General features: G+C 39.7%; 2 protein-coding genes across 2 annotated transcripts; both read left to right on the top strand.

Annotated features, from left to right (window-relative positions):
- The first annotated feature begins 1,390 nt into the window (after nucleotides 1-1,390).
- Nucleotides 1,391-11,340, top strand: LOC109476771 (ubiquitin-conjugating enzyme E2 N). Its single transcript, XM_019777791.1, has 5 exons — nucleotides 1,391-1,540; nucleotides 6,802-6,903; nucleotides 9,262-9,406; nucleotides 10,295-10,435; nucleotides 10,979-11,340. The coding sequence occupies exons 1-5, from the start codon at nucleotides 1,508-1,510 to the stop codon at nucleotides 11,014-11,016; spliced, it is 459 nt and encodes a 152-aa protein (XP_019633350.1). The 5' UTR covers nucleotides 1,391-1,507; the 3' UTR covers nucleotides 11,017-11,340.
- Nucleotides 11,341-15,062: 3,722 nt separating this feature from the next.
- Nucleotides 15,063-16,808, top strand: LOC109476692 (cAMP-regulated D2 protein-like). Its single transcript, XM_019777698.1, has one exon. It carries the CDS (start codon nucleotides 15,063-15,065, stop codon nucleotides 16,716-16,718), a length of 1,656 nt encoding a protein of 551 aa, XP_019633257.1. The 3' UTR covers nucleotides 16,719-16,808.
- The last annotated feature ends 4,694 nt before the right edge of the window (nucleotides 16,809-21,502 follow it).

Raw genomic sequence — 21,502 nt, 5'->3', positions numbered from 1 at the left:
ATTTTACGGAATACTGTACAATCGTATCAGTATTAGTTTACAGTACAATTTTACGGAATACTGTACAATCGTATCAGTATTAGTTTACAGTACAATTTTACGGAATACTGTACAATCGTATCAGTATTAGTTTACAGTACAATTTTACGGAATACTGTACAATCGTATCAGTATTAGTTTACAGTACAATTTTACGGAATACTGTACAATCGTAAAAGTGGCAGTGCAATTGTACTAGTAAAATTGCACTGTATACTGTATTCCGTAAAATTGCACTGTATACTGATACGATTGCACTGTATTCCGTAAAATTGCACTGTATACTAATAAGATTGTATAGTGTTCCGTAAAATTGCACTGTGTTCCGTAAAATTTCACTGTATATTTTGGCACCCCTGATACACTTTCATGAATCGCAGTGATTTTCATACTGTTAAAAGTAGATGTCACGCATTTATTTGACGGTTGTGTTGATGTATTTGTTTTCTTCTTATAGTACAAGCACTTGCAAGGAAACTTAAAGTTTCTCTGTCATCTTGATTCTTGTATATGATCAACGTTTATACATGCCATATTTCCAAGGCGATTAAGATTTTGACCTTTCAAAGGCCTCTTGCACAGTGTTGCCCGACCATCGTCTATGAAAGTAGGATTAGTAGTATTACGATTATTATATGAGTTGTGTTTTTTTGTCTAGGTTGGCGAATGACTTTCATTACATGATCATGATGATGGGTGGTTGCTTTGACACGCAACAGTTTTTAGTTATATTGAAACTTTAATAGGCAACAGTGGTCCCGTTTCCCCAATCTTTTAGTACGACGTCGTACTTTATTTCTTCCATTGAAGAAACTGTGAAGTATCTCCAGTCCAGCATATATAACGTTACATGGTACAATAAAATGAGTGGGTAGTGATATATGTTGATTTCATTATATGGATGACATCCTCTATGAATCCCAAAATTGATGCGCGCGTGCGAATAAAAAAAAAAAGTTTTGCAAAAAAAAACTTGTTGTCATTATGAAATCTACGTGGTTATGAAGGTTGAATAAATAACACAGAGTATGGTATGGCGAATATATTATATTCTTCAAATTCATTTCTTTACATTTTCGTGTTTTTCGTTTGATTTTGGCATTCTACAACATTAGTATCGTTTTCTAATATATATATATATATATATATATATATTTGCAACTTATCTATTTGGTCATTTTGCGACTGTTTTGTACAATTTACAGTATGGTTGAAAACTTTTTTTTGGAAACGGCCGAAAATTCATGCGCGCGTGGATGTCATCCATATAATCAAATCGGCAAAGCGCGATTTCTGAGGTGTGATTTCTAATATTTCGCCAGGGGGCGTTTCACACATACCCAGCATTCCCTGGACACACGCGCCTGCGCGTTGCCAGCCTGTACGCGATTTCCGGAGTGCGAAGCCTGCAAACTTGCGGAGGTTTTCCCCTGATTTCAGCGGCTTCTCAGACCTCTACACTCATACCATGATGTCCAGCCTGCCAAGGAGAATCATCAAGGTAAACATTAGCTTTCTAAGACGTCTTAAATTACCGTAAAACTGGCTTAAATCGCCGTTTTCCGCACGTGACATCCAGACCTAGCTCAGGTGGGATGTAGGCCCAAACGGCCCGTCCAAAATGGCGACCCCTTGAATATTTTCAGCGAGTTGCAAAATACTTTGTCTTATGTATTGTTTGTTGCCGTTCTTTTAAAACCCTCTCGTGGAGAACTGAAATATGCGACGTGTTTTTAGATACCGGGGTCTCGGGTTGACAATGTATTATGCATAACACGGAAGCCGCAAGTCTTGGTACATGACAAAGCGTATTTTTTCTGAGGAAAACGCCCGCAAAAAAAATCGCCCGGAGGAAGAAAGAAAAGTGTGGAAACAAACGACATGTTTTCTGACTCTCCTCCCATCTTTGATATCGGTGACAAAGTTTGTCATCTTTATCCAAAATTCCGGCAAATTTATCGCTTCTTTGCTACAGTTTTGTCATTGTTTAACTGCTGAAGACTCCAGTAAATGTCGGAATCAGAGGAAGTGGTCTAGTCACCGACCAAGTCATCCCCCAAAATTGTGTTTCCCAAAAATATTTTTGCTTGCAGAAGACATATCCTTCCACATCCATAATTTGTGATTTTTTAATGCAAAGCTTCAAGATTGAAACCTCAAAGCATCTTTGACATTAAGCTAAATTAATATTGTACAGAATTCATATAAATTACTGTATTATGTAACATAAAAATAATACCTTTGTGTGATCATGTGAATAACATTATATTATCTGAAAGTAGAACATCACGACAAGAATTAGATGTTTCCATATTAACATAATTTTTGCATGCCCCCATGAGTATCATTAACATGTGCTTGATTTCAGTGAAAGTGCACTCAAGTAAGTTATTATTAAAATGTTTCTAATGACTGGTCATAAATTTCATGCCAAATAAAGGGGTAAGGTCTAGGGAAAAAAATGTGTTTCCTGTTTCAGTCCTGAAAAAATTAGAGTCGATAGGTACTAGGGTTTATCTTTTTTCCCACCACCCAAACATAAAGGTTCCGCAAACATGTCCATTTTTAGTCCAAATTTTGGTACTGCAAATTATGTAAAGACTTATGCCCAATTAAACACAGTTTTTCGCAACAGCGGAACTGCAGATGTCGGGACTGCCGACAGCAGAGTTAGCTTTTTTCTCTGTGTAGAGTAGTAGAAAGGAATTTTATGGTCTTTTCCCAGACAGTGGAAGAAAATCTCGCAACAGCGCCAGAGTAGTCGCTTAACAGCTCAACGGGAGTCTCCGATAGCTTTAAACTGCTTATAAAGAGCCCCCGACAGCGGGACGAATCTAGGTCAGGGGTTATATGCAAATTTCCGTATTTCGCCAAGAATAGTAGCCATATTTGTTGTTTGGCGCTCTGTTTGGACATTACTTTGGGCTATTGATGTAACTAAACTGTACATACTGCTTTTTCTGTCTACGGGAGGCTCCAAGGGATACGGCAATATTGTGTTGTAGTGACAATGAGTTTACCATATAGCTTATTGTACAGGCCGCGAACAATCAAGCTACGGGTAGAAATTATATTACTGTGATGCTACCTGTTGCTATTCTTGCGTCTAATATAAGCCCTATAAAGTTTTAGGGTAACATCCGCAAACTTCCTCAGATCAGATTAGGAAAGTCTGCGACCTGTGCCTTACATACAGAAGTACACGGGAAAACAACAGCCGTAGCAGGAGGGGTCGACAAACTTGACAAGTTGTAAATGTTTCTTGGAGACTTCCGGGCCGTGTGTATAAAGACGTCCCATCAGCGGGAAGTATCGCCACTAGTGCTGCATACCTAAACCCAATTTTAGGTTCAGGTCCGGATTCAAGTCCAGAGGTTTAGACTTGTAAGTCCGGACCTAAACCCATGGCATATACAAAATTACATGTTGGCAACCTTGCAATGTTGTCTGGGTGAAACTTTGGCCATATTACATGGAGGCCGGTACTTGACGATGCCCGATGGCAATGTTTTCTTTGTTTTGCAGCAAAGATTTTGCAATCTACGGAAAGTTTTAGGTGGTTTGGAAAGAAAAATGGTGTGTGATTGTGAAATGGTCCTTTATGGTAATAAGTCCAGACTCGGTTCTTGACTTTAAGGTTTTTTTTGACTTGAACCTAAACATTCTTACAAGTCCGGATCCAAGTCCAGTGAACCGGTATGCATCACTAATCGCCACTGTCGCGAAAATCTGTGTATAGATTTGGGCTTAGACTCTGCATGTCCATAAAGGTGCAAGAAAGATTCAAATTATGTGCACCAGAATAATCTCACCAGTGTTGCACCGCTTATTTTCTTTACCCAGGCTAGTTTTCTGCTGTCCAACTCATTTTTGTGCCACTGCCCACTGGCATGAAAAGCAAATGGCAAATTTAGATGACATTGTGCTCACCAAAAAAAGGATGCTTAAAAGTACAAATATGAACATGGGCTAAAATTTCATGTACATGTAAGGCGACACCAATTTAATCAATTGGTGCTTGGCCGATGGATGTTCGAATTTTTAGGTTTAGGGACACCAAATTTTCGCTCATTTTGCATTGAAAAATGTGTTCTCTTGGGTGGGTATGACATAAATGAAATACAACACGGTGTATTCCGCATCACCCTCGGTCCCAGCCCTCCCGTGGATCAGATCTCCCTCCAGACTTCGGGCGATCCAACGCACGGTCGGGCTGGTACCTCTGGCGATACGGAATTATCAATACCCCGTGTTGTATTCTATATGTATGTAGTTACTTAGGAGGACTATACCTGAATGTACCTGTTCCCTAGTGGTTATGGCTAGTTAGGCACCACCTGCTTTTGTCAATGCCAATTAGTTAATCATGAATTCTCAATGTTTTATTAATCAAGGAAACCACAGCTGGCAAGGCTTCAAGTTACTGAGTACCGGAAATCACTTAACAGTCACGGTATCAGGGCTCGAAATACTGGGTGCATGTGAACCTTAGTGCACCCAAATATTTTCATAGGTGTTATGTACGATAGGTAACGTTATGTAAAGATGTTAAATGTATAACAGTTAGTAGTATACAGCATATTCTTAACATCCCTGTGTCAGAAAAATAATAAAATTATTGTTGCAGAACTTTTCTTTAGAAATGAAATTGCTGACATTCTAGTTATTCTATTTTATATGGTGCACCCAAAAAATTTTTTGTGCACCCAATTTTTTAGGTGCACCTATTCAAAAAAATGAATTTCGAGCCCTGTGGTAGCAAAAGCTTGCGGTCTGAGAAAAATGGACATGTTCACGAAACTATACGTTTGGGGTGGTGGCATGTGCAACAGTAAGAAAGTCGGTGAATTATTTGTTCACGGTAATGATGACTTAACGGTACAAAAGTGATCGCAGAAACCGCGAATCTAAAAGTGCTGAGAAAAAATCTGGATTCACAGTATTTACTGGACTGATAAATTCACTGGTGTGTTATGCCGAGGGGTGGTTATGCCAGTTACCAATTCCAGATATCATTATTATTGATTTATACCACAGGACTGTAGTATACTAACGCTACATTCGTACATCTAAAAAATTATAAAACCACTCAGTATTATAATTTTTATTGGGATACGTTGTATCAGCCAAGGAACATATATGATGTATTACAGTTGTGGCAATACTATGGAATCACTCACTGCAAAATTTGAGATACAATTTACAAGCAAAAATCTAGGTACACCACTATGAAGAGTTAGACAGATCATTGTATCAAATCTTGATTTGAAGGACATTGCAGGAATTTTTTTTCTACGTAGAAAAACAGAGCGGAAGTATAATGAGCAAAGAGCAAGAAAGAAAACAATATATTATAACTGTCTAGCTTTGCAGTCCATATGCCATTAGGATATTCACATTCTAAATCTAATGCATGCAAGTCTGTATGGTCAAAGAACCCATAACTCTAACAACTACTGTTAGTGTTACATAATTCTACTAACTGCTGTTACATAATTAATGCTATCCTTTCCAGTCATGGTTACTACATGTACATACCAGGGCTCAAAATTCATTTTTGATCATTTTTGGAAATAGATGCACTGGTGCACCCAACCTAAAAACTTAGGTGCACAAAATTTTTTTTTTGGGGGGGGGGGTGTCACCATATAAAACAAAACCTACATGTAGAGTCGATTCCGCGTCACCGAGTGGGTTTTTTCTCCATGTTTCTAATACGTTTGAATTATTTAGAAGAAAAGAATACACTAGTAACAAAAGTTCTAAATTTTTCAAAAATTTGAAAATGAAAATTTGAATATATTTGAATTCATTTATATATTTCTGAAACATTTTGAAAGTGACTGTACAAAGATCTCTTTATTTAGAATAAATTTAAACTACCCATTTGTTTCTTTCACTATTCGAAATATTTAGAACTATTTCAAACAAATGAAAAATGGTAGATGTGGGTAATTGCCCCCATAAAAGTAGGTGCTAATCCTACTCTTCTGTATTCTTCTGTATATTTTTAGATTTCACTGTTGGACACTGGTGGCTCTTTTGTTGTAAGGCATCAATGCCTGACACCCAGGCAGTCTACCCTGTACTTCACAGGGATGTGTGAATTACTTCCTTCCCATCCCACTGACCTATTTACAAAATGTTAGAAATAATTCGAAATAATGGTAAAAAATGGTAGAGTGCTGTTAGAAATATTTAGAAACTATTGGAAATGTCATAATCCACATCAGGAATATTTCAAACGTTTTAGAAAACCAGGGAATTATTTGGAATATTGACAAGATGTTCAAAATATTTCCAAATAATGAAATTTCTTAGACAAACAATTACAAAGAATTCAAAACATTTCTAAATAATGACAATAACAACCCACTCGGTGACGCGGAATTGACTCTAATTACAGATCATTACTGCTCCTCTTCTGAGCTTGAATCTGAAATGGGAGCAAACTTCAAAAACTCAAGTACTACAACAAAGATTTTAATTTTTTCTGACACTCAGATGCTATGAATATCCTGCATACTATGATACATTTAATATGTACAAAAATACCTACAAAAATTATATTTGGGTGCACCCACAGAATAAAATTGGGTGCACTGAGGTGCACATGCACCCAGTATTTCGAGCCCTGCATACTATCGGGTGCAAGAAATCTGAACAGTGTGAACCAATCACATTCTACTGTATGAAATAATCAAAGCAGCATACAGTATTTCCCCATGATGATCCTCTTACTGTTTTTTTTTTACTGTTCAGGAGACCCAGCGGCTGACGAACGAGCCCGTGCCGGGAATCAACGCCGTTCCAGACGAACAGAATGCTCGCTATTTCCACGTTGATGTCATGGGCCCGTCTGAGGTAAGTTTAAAACAGTATCATTGTAAAACGCAAACACAGCTTTCCCTGTTAGCCTGCTTATGAGGAATATTACCTTGTTATACAGAGATAAATCTTGAAAAGGAAAGCACAGAAGAGACATTTGAACACTGTTAACTGGTTAAAAAGTTGACTGTTTCAAACATGGTTAAATTTTAGAGACACAACTTAAGTTACTTCATATAATAGTAAACGGATATTTCATATAGTAGTTGTACACTATACAACTTTTACAAGACACTTAAAATGGTATTCACTGCTTTCTCTGCTTAGCACTCAACTACCAGAGATGGGCACTGCCCTATGTACATGTACTATATACAAGTGAAAGAAAGAACTTTTGACTGATATGTGGGTACAACAAAATTTACAGTCTACAAATACATGTACCTGCAAGACTAGGGGTGGGTACCGGTATAGAAAATTCAGGTCCAGGTCCGGATCAGGTTCAGAGGATCAGGTCCAGGTCCGGACCTGAAACCGGACCTGATTATTGTACAGTAGTATAGTATTAGTATATCATATTTTGGCAAGCGAGACACAATTTCTTGGTGTACACGACACGGCCGTGCATGAGGCCGCTTTTCCCGATGAATAATACGGCTGAAATGCCAGCACATCAACAAATAATTTGATCAAATACTTAATTGCTGCGATCTAAAATGTTACAGGGTTCTCTTAGCAGGGGTTGTTTATTGTTTTGATTGGTAAAATGCAGGGTAAAATACGCTAAATTTAGCCACGCCGCGGTCCACACTTCTGGGTTAAGTGACGACAAAATCATGTCGAAAACGCTAAAAATCCGCATAGAAGCATATCTTTTCCCCAAAGATTCTTGAAACTATGCATTTCTTCACTAGAATATCGATGTGTGGTTGTGGAAAATAGAATTTTAGCGCCGATATCGAACAAAGAAAAGTTGTTTACACGCGCGTCGGCTCGCTCAAGTCTGCCGCTACGCTGCCAGCAGCGGGCGCAACAACCAATCAGAGATGCAAAATGCCGACACGTGAAGCGGGATTGCGTCACAGTCTGAACAATGGGGGAGGGCTCGCCGTGCACGAAATGTTTTTTGAGTCAATATTCAGCGCCGCGTTTCAAGAGATTAATACCGGGAAACATTTTTTTTCTTGTTTTTGAACGCATAAACTTGGATTTAGGCTGATCTAGTATGATTCAGGGTTATCTTTTTTACCTGCCATGGCCAGATTATCTAAAGATGTGTGTGTTGTGTGTACAAATTACAGAAATGTAACATCAGGTCCGGTCATCCGGTTTTCACGTTTCGGTTTTTTGGACTCGGTTCTTGAATGTTGTTCCGGTCCAAACCGGTCCGACTGAACCGGTACCCACCCCTATGCAAGACAATAGATAAATCAACTTTTTTATACTATTTGTTGTAAGGTCTGAACATTCTTTGATATTTCTATCTATTTGTACACAGTAAGGGCTATTATTGAATTTACATGTATCTATACTGACTATAGCATGAAATTCAACAAATTCCGTTGAGCAAGCAGATACTGGACAATTTATAATAAAATGTTGTTGGTCATCAACCTTATTATTATCAGGACATATAGAGTCAATTCCGCGTCACCGAGAGGGTTGTTATTGTCATTATTTAGAAATGTTTTGAATTCTTTGTAATTGTTTGTCTAAGAAATTTCATAATTTGGAAATATTTTGAACATCTTGTCAATATTCTAATTTAATAATTCCCTTGTTTTCTAAAACGTTTGAAATATTCCTGATGTGGATTATGACATTTCCAATAGTTTCTAAATATTTCTAACAGCACTCTACCATTTTTTACCATTATTTCGAATTATTTCTAACATTTTGTAAATAGGTCAGTGGGATGGGAAGGAAGTAATTCACACATCCCTGTGGAGTACAGGGTAGACTGCCTGGGTGTCAGGCATTGATGCCTTACAACAAAAGAGCCACCAGTGTCCAGCAGTGAAATCTAAAAATATACAGAGGAAGACAGAAGAGTAGGATTAGCACCTACTTTTATGGGGGCAATTACCCACATCTACCATTTGGTTATTTGTTTGAAATAGTTCTAAATATTTCGAATTGTGAAAGAAACACATGGGTAGTTCAAATTTATTCTAAAGAAAGAGATCTTTGTACAGTCACATTCAAAATGTTTCAGAAATATGTAAATGAATTCAAATATATTTAAATTTTCATTTTCAAATTTTTGAAAAATTTAGAACTTTTGTTACTGGGGTATTCTTTTCTTCTAAATAATTCAAACGTATTAGAAACATGGAGAAAAAACCCACTCGGTGACGCGGAATGGACTCTAAATTGTTTATTTCTCTTCCCCAGTCGCCGTTTGAAGGAGGCACGTTCAAGCTGGAGTTGTTCTTGCCAGAAGACTACCCCATGGCCCCGCCCAAAGTGCGCTTTATGACCAAGATCTACCACCCCAACATAGACAAGCTGGGCAGAATCTGTCTAGACATCCTAAAAGGTAAGTTACAAACAAGGAAAGAGGAATCAGGGCTCTAGCCAGCTCGAATTTTTTTGTCATCAGCCCAGGTTCATGATAGGACCTGGGGGGAGAGTGCTCGCAGTCTAGGGCAGCAAAGTTTGGATTCTGAAGCCTTTAAAAACGCAATTTCACACATATTGAGAGGCAAATCATGGGGTTGAGAGTGGTTGATGGTAGTCCTTTTAGGTTTTTATATTTTTACCCAAGATTTTTGTCCATCAAGGTTGATGGATTGGTTTTTCCATCACATACCACAAAGTTCCTGCAAATGACGGGAAAATGGGTACTGGATAGAACCCTGGAAGGGCTCTGAAGCAAATTTACGCTGTAATTTCCAACACAAGAAATTGGGCTTACCCAAATTTTCGACTGTACAATTCCAGTCTTCGTCAAGGAATGAGCGATTCACTACTGCTCCTGTGAAGTCACAAACTTGCTTAAAAAAAGTAGCATCATTGAAGACAACAAAGAACTTAGTAAAACTAAACATGATGCTCATCACACTCCTAGCAACATTTTTTGAAAACAGTTCAATTTTTTCTTTATGCACTGAAATGCAAAGAAGCTGCAATGCAATTAAAACTTGCCTGGTGCAGGTAATTTGGAATGTAATCTGCACCTTCCAAGTTACCTCCACAGTGCAGTGAAACAGTATTTCGAAAAGTTCCATTTTTTGTCCTCTATATCTAGAGCTGTTTACCTAAGCAAATTTTAGGTACATGTATGGGTACAGGTACACGGGTTTAGTTACAGGTACTGAGGGATTAAGTATTTTGGGCCTGTACCTGATCAATTTTTTCGGTACAGTATCGGTATGCAGTACACTGCCCTAGCTGTACCCATGTGTTTCTCTGTCCATCCTCGCAGACAAGTGGAGTCCAGCGTTGCAAATCCGCACAGTGCTCCTGTCCATCCAGGCCTTACTGAGCGCGCCCAACCCGGACGACCCACTAGCCAATGACGTCGCAGAGCAGTGGAAGGTGAACGAGTCCCATGCAATAGAGACAGGTACGTACAACTGGAGTACATGGGTGGAGTACTATCTTGAAAGTTCATCTGTGTTGGTAGACATCATTATGAAGCAAGTTTAAACTGTAATTTCCAACACAAGAAATTGGACTCACCCAAATTTTTGACTGTACAACTCCAGTCTTTGTCAAGGAATGAACAATGGATCATAGGTTGCAGAAAGTCTGTGGCGCCCCCCGTCTTCTTTGCACAAGAGGCCATCTACATCAGGGCATTACAACCATCCCTCAACAGAGACGGGGGGCGCCACAGACTTTCTGCAACCTATGACCCACTGCTCATGGAGTCACGTGTGTTACCTGCGTGACGTCACGAAAGCAGTGGATTGTTCATTCCATGACAAAGACTGGAGTTGTACAGTCAAAAATTTGGGTGAGTCCAATTTGTTGTGTTGGAAATTACAGTTTAAACTTGCTTCATAATGGGTTGAGTACATGTAGGTTGTAAGCTCCTGAAAAACGTATGCTGTTTGGTAGTGAGTCGTGACTACAATGTAAATGCTGGTCTTCTTCTTCCTTACAGCAAAAGCATGGACGCGACTGTACGCCATGAAAAGCTGAGGGTGGGGAAGAGGGTCAAGCCAATGCAGCTCAACAACTGTAGGGATGCCATCAACCTAGCAATAGTGCATGGAGGGGAAAAACTGTCTCCCTTCCTCTCTTGTAGCAGTGACCCCTAGCAGATCATTTCCACACTGCAGGATCAACTTGGATGGTTGATGTTACTATCTAAGCTCTCATTGTCTGCTATTTCCTGTCGTTTTCTTCCTGTATACCGTTGTAAAAAAAAATGATGTTCCTGATTTTTTAGAGCGCACACTGTGACAATTTCAGTATCTTCCTGCAGCTGCAGCAAGACTTTAATGTCTGTAAAAATGGTGAACTCGGGTGCAGCAAGACTTTAATGTCTGTAAAAATGGTGAACTCGGGTGGTCAAATTTGACTCTTTTGAATATGTAACACTATAATTTTAAACAGAAACATACCTGCCAAACACCCAAGACAAAGATTCTCGAAAGTCTGGACTAATATGCTTCACCATTCTGATTTGTAATGCATCTAGTACCCACACCAGCAGAATTTGATCATACTTAGTTGGGGTCAGAATTATCCTTACTTCTTTCTTACTTGGTTCAAGATTTATACAAAACTTATTTGTGTAAAAAGTTTTGGCGTCGTATTCACCAACTCAAGAAAGCATATACGATAGATTAAGACCGGATGAATGTCGAGTATATGTAGGTAGCTTTAGTTCTTTTGTTTTTTCTGTTTATTTGAAGCAGAACAATGTTAAAATGTACGCTGTGGTGTTGTTTATGTCATTTTACAACCACGAGGTCTGTGTTTGGTTCGTAAAGTCATTGTGGTATTCTTTATACAGCTGTCCAAGGAATAGATTAAAAAGATGTTCTGTCTCAAGAAATATCAAGAAAGAAGCTTGTGGAGAGAGTAAAGAAATAGCCTGTGTTTCAGATTGACTTAAGACGACAACATGAAGAATTCTTACTTAAGAAGTTCTGTGTTTAGATCGAGAGGGGGTGGGTATCAAAAGATGTTAAACAGATTTCCTATTATGCAAATTTTGAAGTCGTACATACTACTAGTTTGAATGTGCTTACTGGCAAGTAATTCGTACTGAAGATTTTGAAATGGAAGGCTGGCAATAGAGGATAATACTAGTGTTCGCACATGGACACATACCTAAACTACTGAGTAAACTAGCCGAGATATAAAAGAAAAAATGGCATAGAAAAATGAAATACGTTTGTTCCTTTTCGGATGCACTCAATGCTGGGGGTAACTTGTGTAGCACTTCTGGCTAACTCAGATTATTTCAATGGTTGTTGGATTGTGAAATGTACTTTATTTAAGTCCACTCTTTCTACGGCCATGTTTTACTTTACAAATTTCTGTTCACGTTTTGAGTTGTCCAACGAAATTGCATGGCTTGGCTACCTAAGCTAAGGCAGCGACCAACGATGATAAAAAGACTGGCAAAAGCAGAAAAATTAGGTGTAATCGTGCTGCTTGTAACACCATATGTGGGGATGGGGGTGTACAATGTACATGTACATGTAAATTTGATGTCTACATCTCATTGAAAAGTCTAGATTCTGAACACTTATAACACGGAAGAAAAAAAGTTACGAGACTTGTTCGAACTAATAGAGATCATTTACTTGTTGAAAAGGAATGTACAGAAGCATGCATGTAGTTGTATTTATTGTATTATTATTACTAAGACTGGGATGGCATGGTTGGCAGAAATTCAAAATGATCGCGCTTTGGGTCACATATTCAACATCCTTGTTACAGGGTATATCATTGGCAATTATCACCAAGAATTCAACACTGTCCTTGTAACTTGTCTGTTGGCAAACTTCGCGTGAAGAAATAAATGTACACTGAAGCAAAATATGCAGCGATCACTATGTATGAATGTAGTGTCATAGAGGCCCTTTGGGGAGTTGTAAAAGTAAGAAGAAAGTTATCTTGAAAGTTCATCTGTGTTGGTAGAAATCGCCATGCAGCAAGTTTAAACTGTAATTTCCAATACAACAAATTGGACTCACCCAAATTTACGACTGTACAACTCCAGTCTTTTGTCAAGGAATGAGCAATCCACCGCTTTTCCGTGACGTCACGCAGATAACACGCGTGACTCCGTGAGCAGTGGATCATAGGTTGCAGAAAGTCTGTGGCGCCCCCCGTCTCGGTTGAGGGAGACTTTAATGAGAAGAAACTAAGTAGAAAGTTGCCTGTGTACAAAAAAACCATGCCATTCCACTCCACCAATCTGTTTGCAGTTTTGTCTATCTGTTCCTCCTGGATGCATGTGCAGCAGCTTGTCTTAGGCCACAGCAAGTAATTTTTATGGATGACATCAGCGCGCGCATAAGTTTTCGCCTGATTTTGGAGAAAAAGAAGAAGAAATTTTTTTGCCCTCTGACAGTGGTCAACGTGCCGAAAATGGACAAAGATGTCTGTTGCCATGCCGGAAGGTGGATGGCAGATAACTATGAAGAGAGGAGACAAGAAAATGCTCTGATTTCATGTTTTGTTTCTTACTTTGATGCAGTGATATGTGATGCTGGCTGTGTATATGTGATGTTCCCACTGAATCAAAACCATTTGTACAATGCTTGAGTCAAATTTTTTAAATGTAGGAACCTTGTTTTTTTTTTGGCCCGTCTTTTTTTTTGGCCCGCTCGCATTAGATTTGGAGTCTGCGGAGGATGTCATCCATAAAATTTACTTGCTGTGGCCTTATATCATCTGGAAGGAAGTGAAGACATCTGTTGTTGAACATAGTCAAATTTCACTTTGAATGTAGGTAGCTGTTTACCTGTACAACAATGTAGGTGCAAACCAAGCTCTGAAGAACGTCACTGTTAACAAAATTAAACAACAGTTTTGTTTTCAAACGTGTCTTGCTTGTGACTGTTGTGTGCTTTTGGAAATTCTGAAAGTTTGACGGCTTAAGAAACAGTTTCCAGAAGGAACACTCTTGTCTTTGAAACAATAATTAATACTCATTTTTATAGTTGAATTGTTCAATGAAGATAGATTTAAATAAATATCTGGTTTCCCTTTATTATTTCTTACACTGAAAAGTACCATACTTGGAAAACAAGTGCAACTACTGAGTAACCCAGTCATCTGTATCTGTAACAACCAATCATGGGCAAGGTCAAGGATCTGTGACAACCAATCATGGGCAAGGATCTATGAGTCATGAAGGCAACCAATCATGGACAAGCTTAAGGATCTATGACTACCAATCATGGGCAAGGATCTATGAGTTATGAAGGCAACCAATCATTGAAAAGGATATATCACCACTACCAATCATGGACAAGGATCTATGACAACCAATCATGGACAAAGCTCTATGTGACTGTTGTGACAACCAATCATGGATAAGGATATATATGACAAGCCTTTTGTTTGTTTGTTTGTTTGTTTATTTAAATGCAACAGTGCATAACAAGTGGCAACCAGGCAGCAACAAGGCTGGTAGCGGCTACCACTGACACATAAATGCATAAATACAAAGTACAGTATAACTTAAATACAATATCACTTGGTACATACAAATTCAATTCAATATTTACAATAGCAATAAACATACAAAGTACATACAAATTCAATCAATACATAATTAAGCAATACAGTGTAATTACAATACAAATCGATAAAATGATCAAAGTTGAAATGGAACGGTTGGAGGATTTTCACAAGATGCATGAATGTTACAGGACCCCAATGATACCATGTGGTGCAAAAGCATCTACTTTTGCCTCTGACAGGTAAAAACCATAACTCAGCTGTCATCGACCAAGTCAAGTTTATTGCGCAACAATTGCATTTGATACAATGTATGCCAAATAACAATTAATAACTATAAACAAAATACCCGTTTGCGCTCGGAAACAAATGGAAGATAGGGACAAAGTTCAATAGATAAAGCAGTGACCAAAGGTTCTTTATATGACCTTTTGTACCTTTACCTATAGCCTATGGAGGTAGGATCATATATAGGTCACCTCAGAGTGCGTGCTGTTCTGTAGCTGGTGAACGGTATGTTTGTGCACGGTATTTCAGCCATGATACTGCTGCTTTTTACAACAATGATAGCGGGTATATCTGCTACAGATGACGGCCCCGTCTTTCACACGCAATACGGAGCCGTACGCGGGATGTCTGTAGACGAGGGAGTGATAGTCCTCGGACTGCCCTTCGGTGAACCGCCCGTTGGCGAGCTCCGCTGGAAGGCACCTGTGCCGTACAACACGCCCTGGTCTCCCGGCGTCCGCGACGGCAGCGTCCCGGGGCCGGCCTGCCCGCGCCACGGCTGCGGTCCTACCGACTCTGACCCGCAACACGTCTGTCCCCGAGACGGCAGACTCAGCGAGGACTGCCTGTACCTCAACGTCTTCGCCCCGCATACCGTACTGAACTCTACCGCCAAGCTGCCGGTGTTGTTCTGGCTCCACGGCGGTGGTTTTAACACGGGGACGGGCTCTGCGCTCTGTTACGACGGACGCTTTCTTGCTAACAAAACGAACACCGTAGTCGTCACGACGAACTACAGACTTGGGGCTCTCGGCTTCCTCGTGGCAGGCAAGGGGAAAGACGCAGCGACGGGGAACTACGGAATACTGGATCAAATTGTAGCGTTAAAATGGGTACAGGAAAACATCGGAGACTTCGGGGGAGACAAAAATCACGTCACCGTTGTTGGACAAAGTGCGGGGTCCGATTCGGTCGGTATTCACATGACCAACAACAGGTCTGCCGGCTTGTTTGAGAAGGCCATCATGTTGAGCGTACCTTTCACCATCAACCACAAGTCTCGCGCCGAAGCTACCCGTCTGGGGAACCACTTCGCCCGCTTACTGAACTGTTCGCACGGCGACATGACATGCGTACGTTCTAAAACCACGGAACAACTCTTAGACGCGCAGGACAAGTGCGGCAACTTCATAGCGAACCCTCTCCGTCTGTTTGAGATGTTCGTGCAGTGGGGACCGTACATAGACGGAGACATCTTAGCAGAAGAACTCGTCGACAGATTTGCCAAGGGACAGTTTCGAAAGATGCCATTCATCATAGGTACGGTTACAGAAGAAGCCAGACCGTACGTTTTTGGTGCATTCACCAACAACATGTCCAGGCTTGAGTTAGATGGGGTCGCTGTGGCGTTTTTGGGTGGCAAGGCAGAGCGGACAATTCGTGAGTATAACCCGCCTAAAACTTCAGATTACCGGCCTTACTTATCCCATGCTGTCACTGACTGGGTCTTTCTCTGTCCCACCCGTAACGCTAGCCGTAATGCAGTTTTAGCGGGAGTCCCCGATGTCTGGCTTTTCGTCTTTGACCACTCCTGGTCTTTCAAACACGCCTGGGGCGACAGTACGTACTGCGACGGCCATGTGTGCCACGGAGAGAACGTCCCGTTCGTGTTTCAAACACCCCCTCTTGCGAACATCAGTCTAACTGCAGAGGAGCAGGTCATGGCGGACACCATAGCCTACCACTACGGGAACTTCGCGCACACGGGAAATCCTAACAAACACAACCAGCATCTAGTGAGCTCAAATATCAACGTGACAAATATCTTACACTGGCCAAAGTACAACAATGCTAATCTGTTTACAATTCTGAACATCACAACGCCAGAGAACACACTGGTACAGAACTATCGGCAGGAAAAGTGCGACTTTTGGGACAGAGAAAATGTCTACAATAGAGGAAACTGATGAGCTACATGTTCGATAACTTTTACCTTACAAATATATTAGATAATGTTTGAAATGTGAACTAGACTATAAATGTATTTCAAACCCTGATTCGACCAAGAATCTAGAGTGCATCCTGCACACGGCCCAAAATACATGTATAGCTGTTTTTTTTAAAGCTTCTATGTCCGTGTGTCATTGTTACATTTTCAAGCCCAGACTTCATGTTTTTCTCTTTGCCCGAGCGTCGCCAAATCTGCTGTACCCGACTCCAGAAAAGTTGCTAAAACGTCTTTAAAGTAGTGATTTCTTTTCGCCGTTAGGAGGCGATTTTGATCCATGGTGATTTTAACGGTTCAGGTTTCAGAGTGTCTCATGTCAGATTTGCTACGTGTTTCCCTAAAATGGACACGTTTCAGAGAAAAGAATTTGACCGATGATATATGTGTTAGAAATATAGTCTAAGCAGGATTTCTTTCCGCCTGGAAGACTAAGATAAAGAAATTATTACATGTATTTTTTAATGTTGGCTAACTCGCTCCTACTGCAGTGATTTTTTTCGCCGCTACGAGGCGTTTTTGATCCATGTTGAATTACAAATCTCAAGCTCGTTCAAGACCAAGTGTCTTAAATTGCTGCTACTCTTCAAAAGCCCCTTTTTTTTCTGTCGCCCCGTCAGTTCTGGTAACTGGATGAATTCCTTCGCACACCTGTCCTGGTAAGATGACTACCACACTTGAATAGACTCACCTGTTGGTGTAACAGGTAGGACCATTCACGTCAGGGTTAATAAATCTACCTGAATAGGTGCGAACAGGAGTTAATGATGCTACTGACCTTCCCAGGACACGCAGACTAAACCTGATACATCTGCCGAGCAGGAATCTTAAACAGCATAAACACATTTTTGGGAACCATAGTACAATGCGTACAACCCTTGTGTTGGAATAAGGTACAGCATTGTACTCTCCAAGCAGAGGTTTGGGTTTTGGGTGATTTTTGGCGCGTTTTTAGACTTTTTTGCACTGGAATTTTTCTTTCACCCAATCCAACTGCCGGCAGAGGTTGGGTTGGATGAAAGAAAAATTCCCGTGCAAAAAAAGAAACCCCGATAAAAAAAATAATAAAAAGACGCCAAAAATAACCCAAAACCCAAAACTCTGCTTGGAGAGTAGCATTGTACTATGATTACTACCAACACAGATGAACTTCTATGACCATTTTTGGGAAATACATCGGTGAAGTTTAAACATTCAGGTACTAACGCAAAAAAAAAAAACAGTTACTCAAGTTTACATCAGCCTTGTCTTTGACTTTCTGTAACTTTTGTTTCCTACTGTACGGGACTATCAAAAAATGTATGTCTTCACTTCATTTGTGTATCAATCAATAGTTTATTTTTATAAAAACTGCTGAATTCGAGATCTCACCAGTGTCACTGACGAAAGTTAGTGGATGCTACCAGAAATATCTGACCGTTTCCAAAATCATATCCAATTGCTTGAGTAACTGTTATTGGCATATTTTAGGAAATAAGTCTTACTTCTCTAGGGATTCTTCCAAGTTTGGATTGCAGCCAGATATGTGGGGTTTAATACTACTGCATCTCAACAGCATACATGTATTTCTGAGAATTAAACACTAAGAAACAATTTTCTTCCTTTTAAATGTCAATTGTACACTGGGGGTAAATTGTCCATAATGCCGTGTGAAATATAAGTTGGTGTAACAGGTGTAACCTGCTGTTTATTGCTATAGGAATGGTTTCAAAGTCAGACCAAACACATCATGCATTCCACTGTAGTGTGTATTTCACAAGTTCTGTATCTGTGTCCTCTGGTTCTCACAAAGATAGGAAAGTGGTATGACAAAACTAACTTGCAAACTTACATGTATGTAACATCTGTGCACCATATATTCTATTGAAATAAATATGTATATCCACAAGTCAGTTGGAATCGGGCAAATCTAGCATCTTTGTTCATCATTAAAACAATTTACTTGGTTATACACTACATTTGTACATTATAGCCGACAGCTATCAACTTCTATCACTAAAATTCAAGGTTTATAAGTCTGAATTTGGTTACAGCGACAAAAACATTAGATTGCGGCTGTGATTTCCTGTTGGATGCAATTTTGAAATGACCTTGAATTTCAATCCAATCACTCTGACCTTGACTGATGAGGTCATCATTTAAATCTCATTCAAGGGCATTTGACTCTTAATACAAGGTCATGTCTCTACCAGGCAAGAGATAATGACTTGAAACAAACAACATTGGGTGTAAGGTTCTAATTTCAGCTGAATCAAATGAATTTATCAATCATAGATGAAAGTAAGCAAGGAAATGCTAATTACATACTAATGGTTGTTCTTTTCCTGGTCATGCAAATGTTATAAATGTGTAGTGAATGTGATACATAAAATGAATGCCCTGTATCTCATACATTTTGAAATTAGCCTGGTATCCAGTCTTTGATAGCTTTAGCTTTAGCCTGCTTTCAATCGATAACATTGTCAAGACTGGAATTCCTAGCCTCTACCAGGCTTCGGGAGGAAGTGTGTTGATGTTCGCAATGTATATTTACCACTTTTGACAAAATATTTATACGAATACACACAACAAAGTTCAGCTATGCTGGGGAGCTTTCGAGACGTTACACTGTCTCTTCTTCAACCCGATTGAGATCTCGTCTTGGAGTTCTCTTGTCACGTGACTTGATGGGATAATCACGTGACAAGAGACAGTCATATACAGGTTTTAGGTAGTGACGCCCCCTGTCCTTGTCCAATATATTTACCACTTTAGTAAAGGGACAGAAACTTGACCAAGGCCTATAATGTTACAGTACTGACAAGAAATAACAAAAACACAAGACTTCAATGTTCAACAGAATCATATTTTATTTATCTATGGATAGCCAGAAGCCTTTTACCTGGGAATGTTAGGTGTATGTATAGAACTTTTGCAACACAAGTAAATTATCTTACACATTCTTAGCGGAACAAATAAACATTCATCAAGCACAAGTGGAAGTTCACAGTTTCACATCTTCTGAAGAGGAAACTTAACCCCTTAAATCTTAACAATTTTTGTCTCGAACATAAATAACAAGCACAATGTAAACCATAGGTCATCTCTGAAAACATAAGTACCAATTTTCATAAGTTTCACACTAGTTCAGCAGTAGCCACTGTGCCACATTTTCATAGTCATACAACATTGCAGGGCACTATAAATTTGATAATTCATAATAACATAAATAAGACACAATGGTAAAATTTCACAATTCAGGGTTTGAAAAAAAAAACTTTTTATTCACAGGTTTCCTGGTGGAAAACCTAAGCCAAAAGCTAGGTTGCCTATAAATATTTCGGGTTGCCATCTCTGTTAATTTTGTCGTTTTGTATGAAAAAAATGATAACTTGTGTAGCATTTCCAATAACATAAATTTTGCACAGAAAACATGACTTGCAGTATGGGACTTTCAAACCCTGCAGTTTGAGATAGCTTGCTGTGGTGTCACCACACAGAATGTAGAGTTCTAACAATCTTGGTGAGTCGCCTGTGACCAAACTGGAACTAGCCTGGTGTCCAGTCTACCATTATGGTTGGGGCGAGTTCGAGGAACCACTAATATTAGAGCCCCAAAGACAGCCTGTCTCAACCACAATAGACTGGATACCAGGTTACACCGAGGGCCTGCATGCCCTTTTTTCGTAAGGTGTAATCGGGCCTTTTTAGTCTTTGTAATCCGTAGGCAGCCGCCAAAAATCATCGTAATTCGTAATCAGTACATTAGCCCTAATGTGTAATTGTTCGTAATATAAGGTCTGAGAATTCAACGTAATTCGTAATCGGCAGCAAAAATTTTGTGTAATTCCAGGGTTGGACAAGTTTTCAAAAATCCGCTTGCCCTATTGGACAAGTACATGGTCATTTTCACTTGCCCGAACCATGGAGGTAGTAGTTTTTCTACCTCCATGTCCGAACCAACTTTTCACTTGCCCAAAATATGCAATGTACATGATATTTTCTATGCATTTTTACTACAAGCAAGGAAATCATTTTATCGTAGAGTTATCAAAATAAGGTGGTCTGAGACTTCCAATGAGTAATTTTCTCCAAACACCGTAGTGGCTATACTTCGCATCCAAAAAAATTAACTTGCCCAATCGGGCAAGTACAGGGGGATATTCACTTGCCTGAACAGTACTTTTACTTGCCCTGGGCAAGTGGGCAATGGGACTTGTCCAACCCTGAATTCGTGATCACTACACCCCCATGCAGGCCCTCTACACTGGAACTATAGTCAGCTGCAGAACTCCACCAGTACCAGAGACAGGTCTCCACTGGTGTTCCATCTGGAACCTGACCTTAGACCCAGGCGACTGACAGAAGACTCTTACAACAGGAAATAGCCAGTCAGGAATGTTTGGTCACATGCTGACAGTCAAACATACTGACAGACTGGTATGTTTTGGTGGCTTACAGCGAGCGAACTGTTCACACCTCGTACATACATGTACAACTCACAATCTTGCTCGTGGTGACATCACAGAAGAGTAGAAAACGTCATAAAGATAGCCTTTTATAAATTTTAGGTGTTGGTGAACGTAGACATTTTACTTAAGGAAATACATGAAGTAAAACTGGGAGCAGCTTTCTAGCCTGCGTACATGTACATGTATGTCTTTCCGTCATTTGGCGGAATTTTGCAGCCAATGAGAGACAAAAATTTTGCTGAATCTGAATCTTTGACGGACAAGAAATGGAAAGACATTATAGTCTACCAGCAAA

This window comes from Branchiostoma belcheri, unplaced genomic scaffold, assembly GCF_001625305.1.
Source record: "Branchiostoma belcheri isolate BF01 breed outbred unplaced genomic scaffold, Haploidv18h27 scaffold39, whole genome shotgun sequence".
In the NCBI taxonomy this organism is placed as follows: domain Eukaryota; kingdom Metazoa; phylum Chordata; class Leptocardii; order Amphioxiformes; family Branchiostomatidae; genus Branchiostoma; species Branchiostoma belcheri.
The sequence above is the reverse complement of the archived record's forward strand: the minus strand, read 5'-3'. Positions and strand labels throughout refer to the sequence as shown.

Excerpts from the sequence above, each read along its gene's own strand:
- LOC109476771 (XM_019777791.1), top strand. The coding sequence starts at position 1,508 with ATGATGTCCAGCCTGCCAAGGAGAATCATCAAG. Across the intron at positions 1,541-6,801 it reads TGCCAAGGAGAATCATCAAG|GAGACCCAGCGGCTGACGAA; the intron begins GTAAACATTAGC and ends TTTACTGTTCAG. Across the intron at positions 6,904-9,261 it reads ATGTCATGGGCCCGTCTGAG|TCGCCGTTTGAAGGAGGCAC; the intron begins GTAAGTTTAAAA and ends TCTCTTCCCCAG.
- LOC109476692 (XM_019777698.1), top strand. The coding sequence starts at position 15,063 with ATGATACTGCTGCTTTTTACAACAATGATAGCGGGTATATCTGCTACA.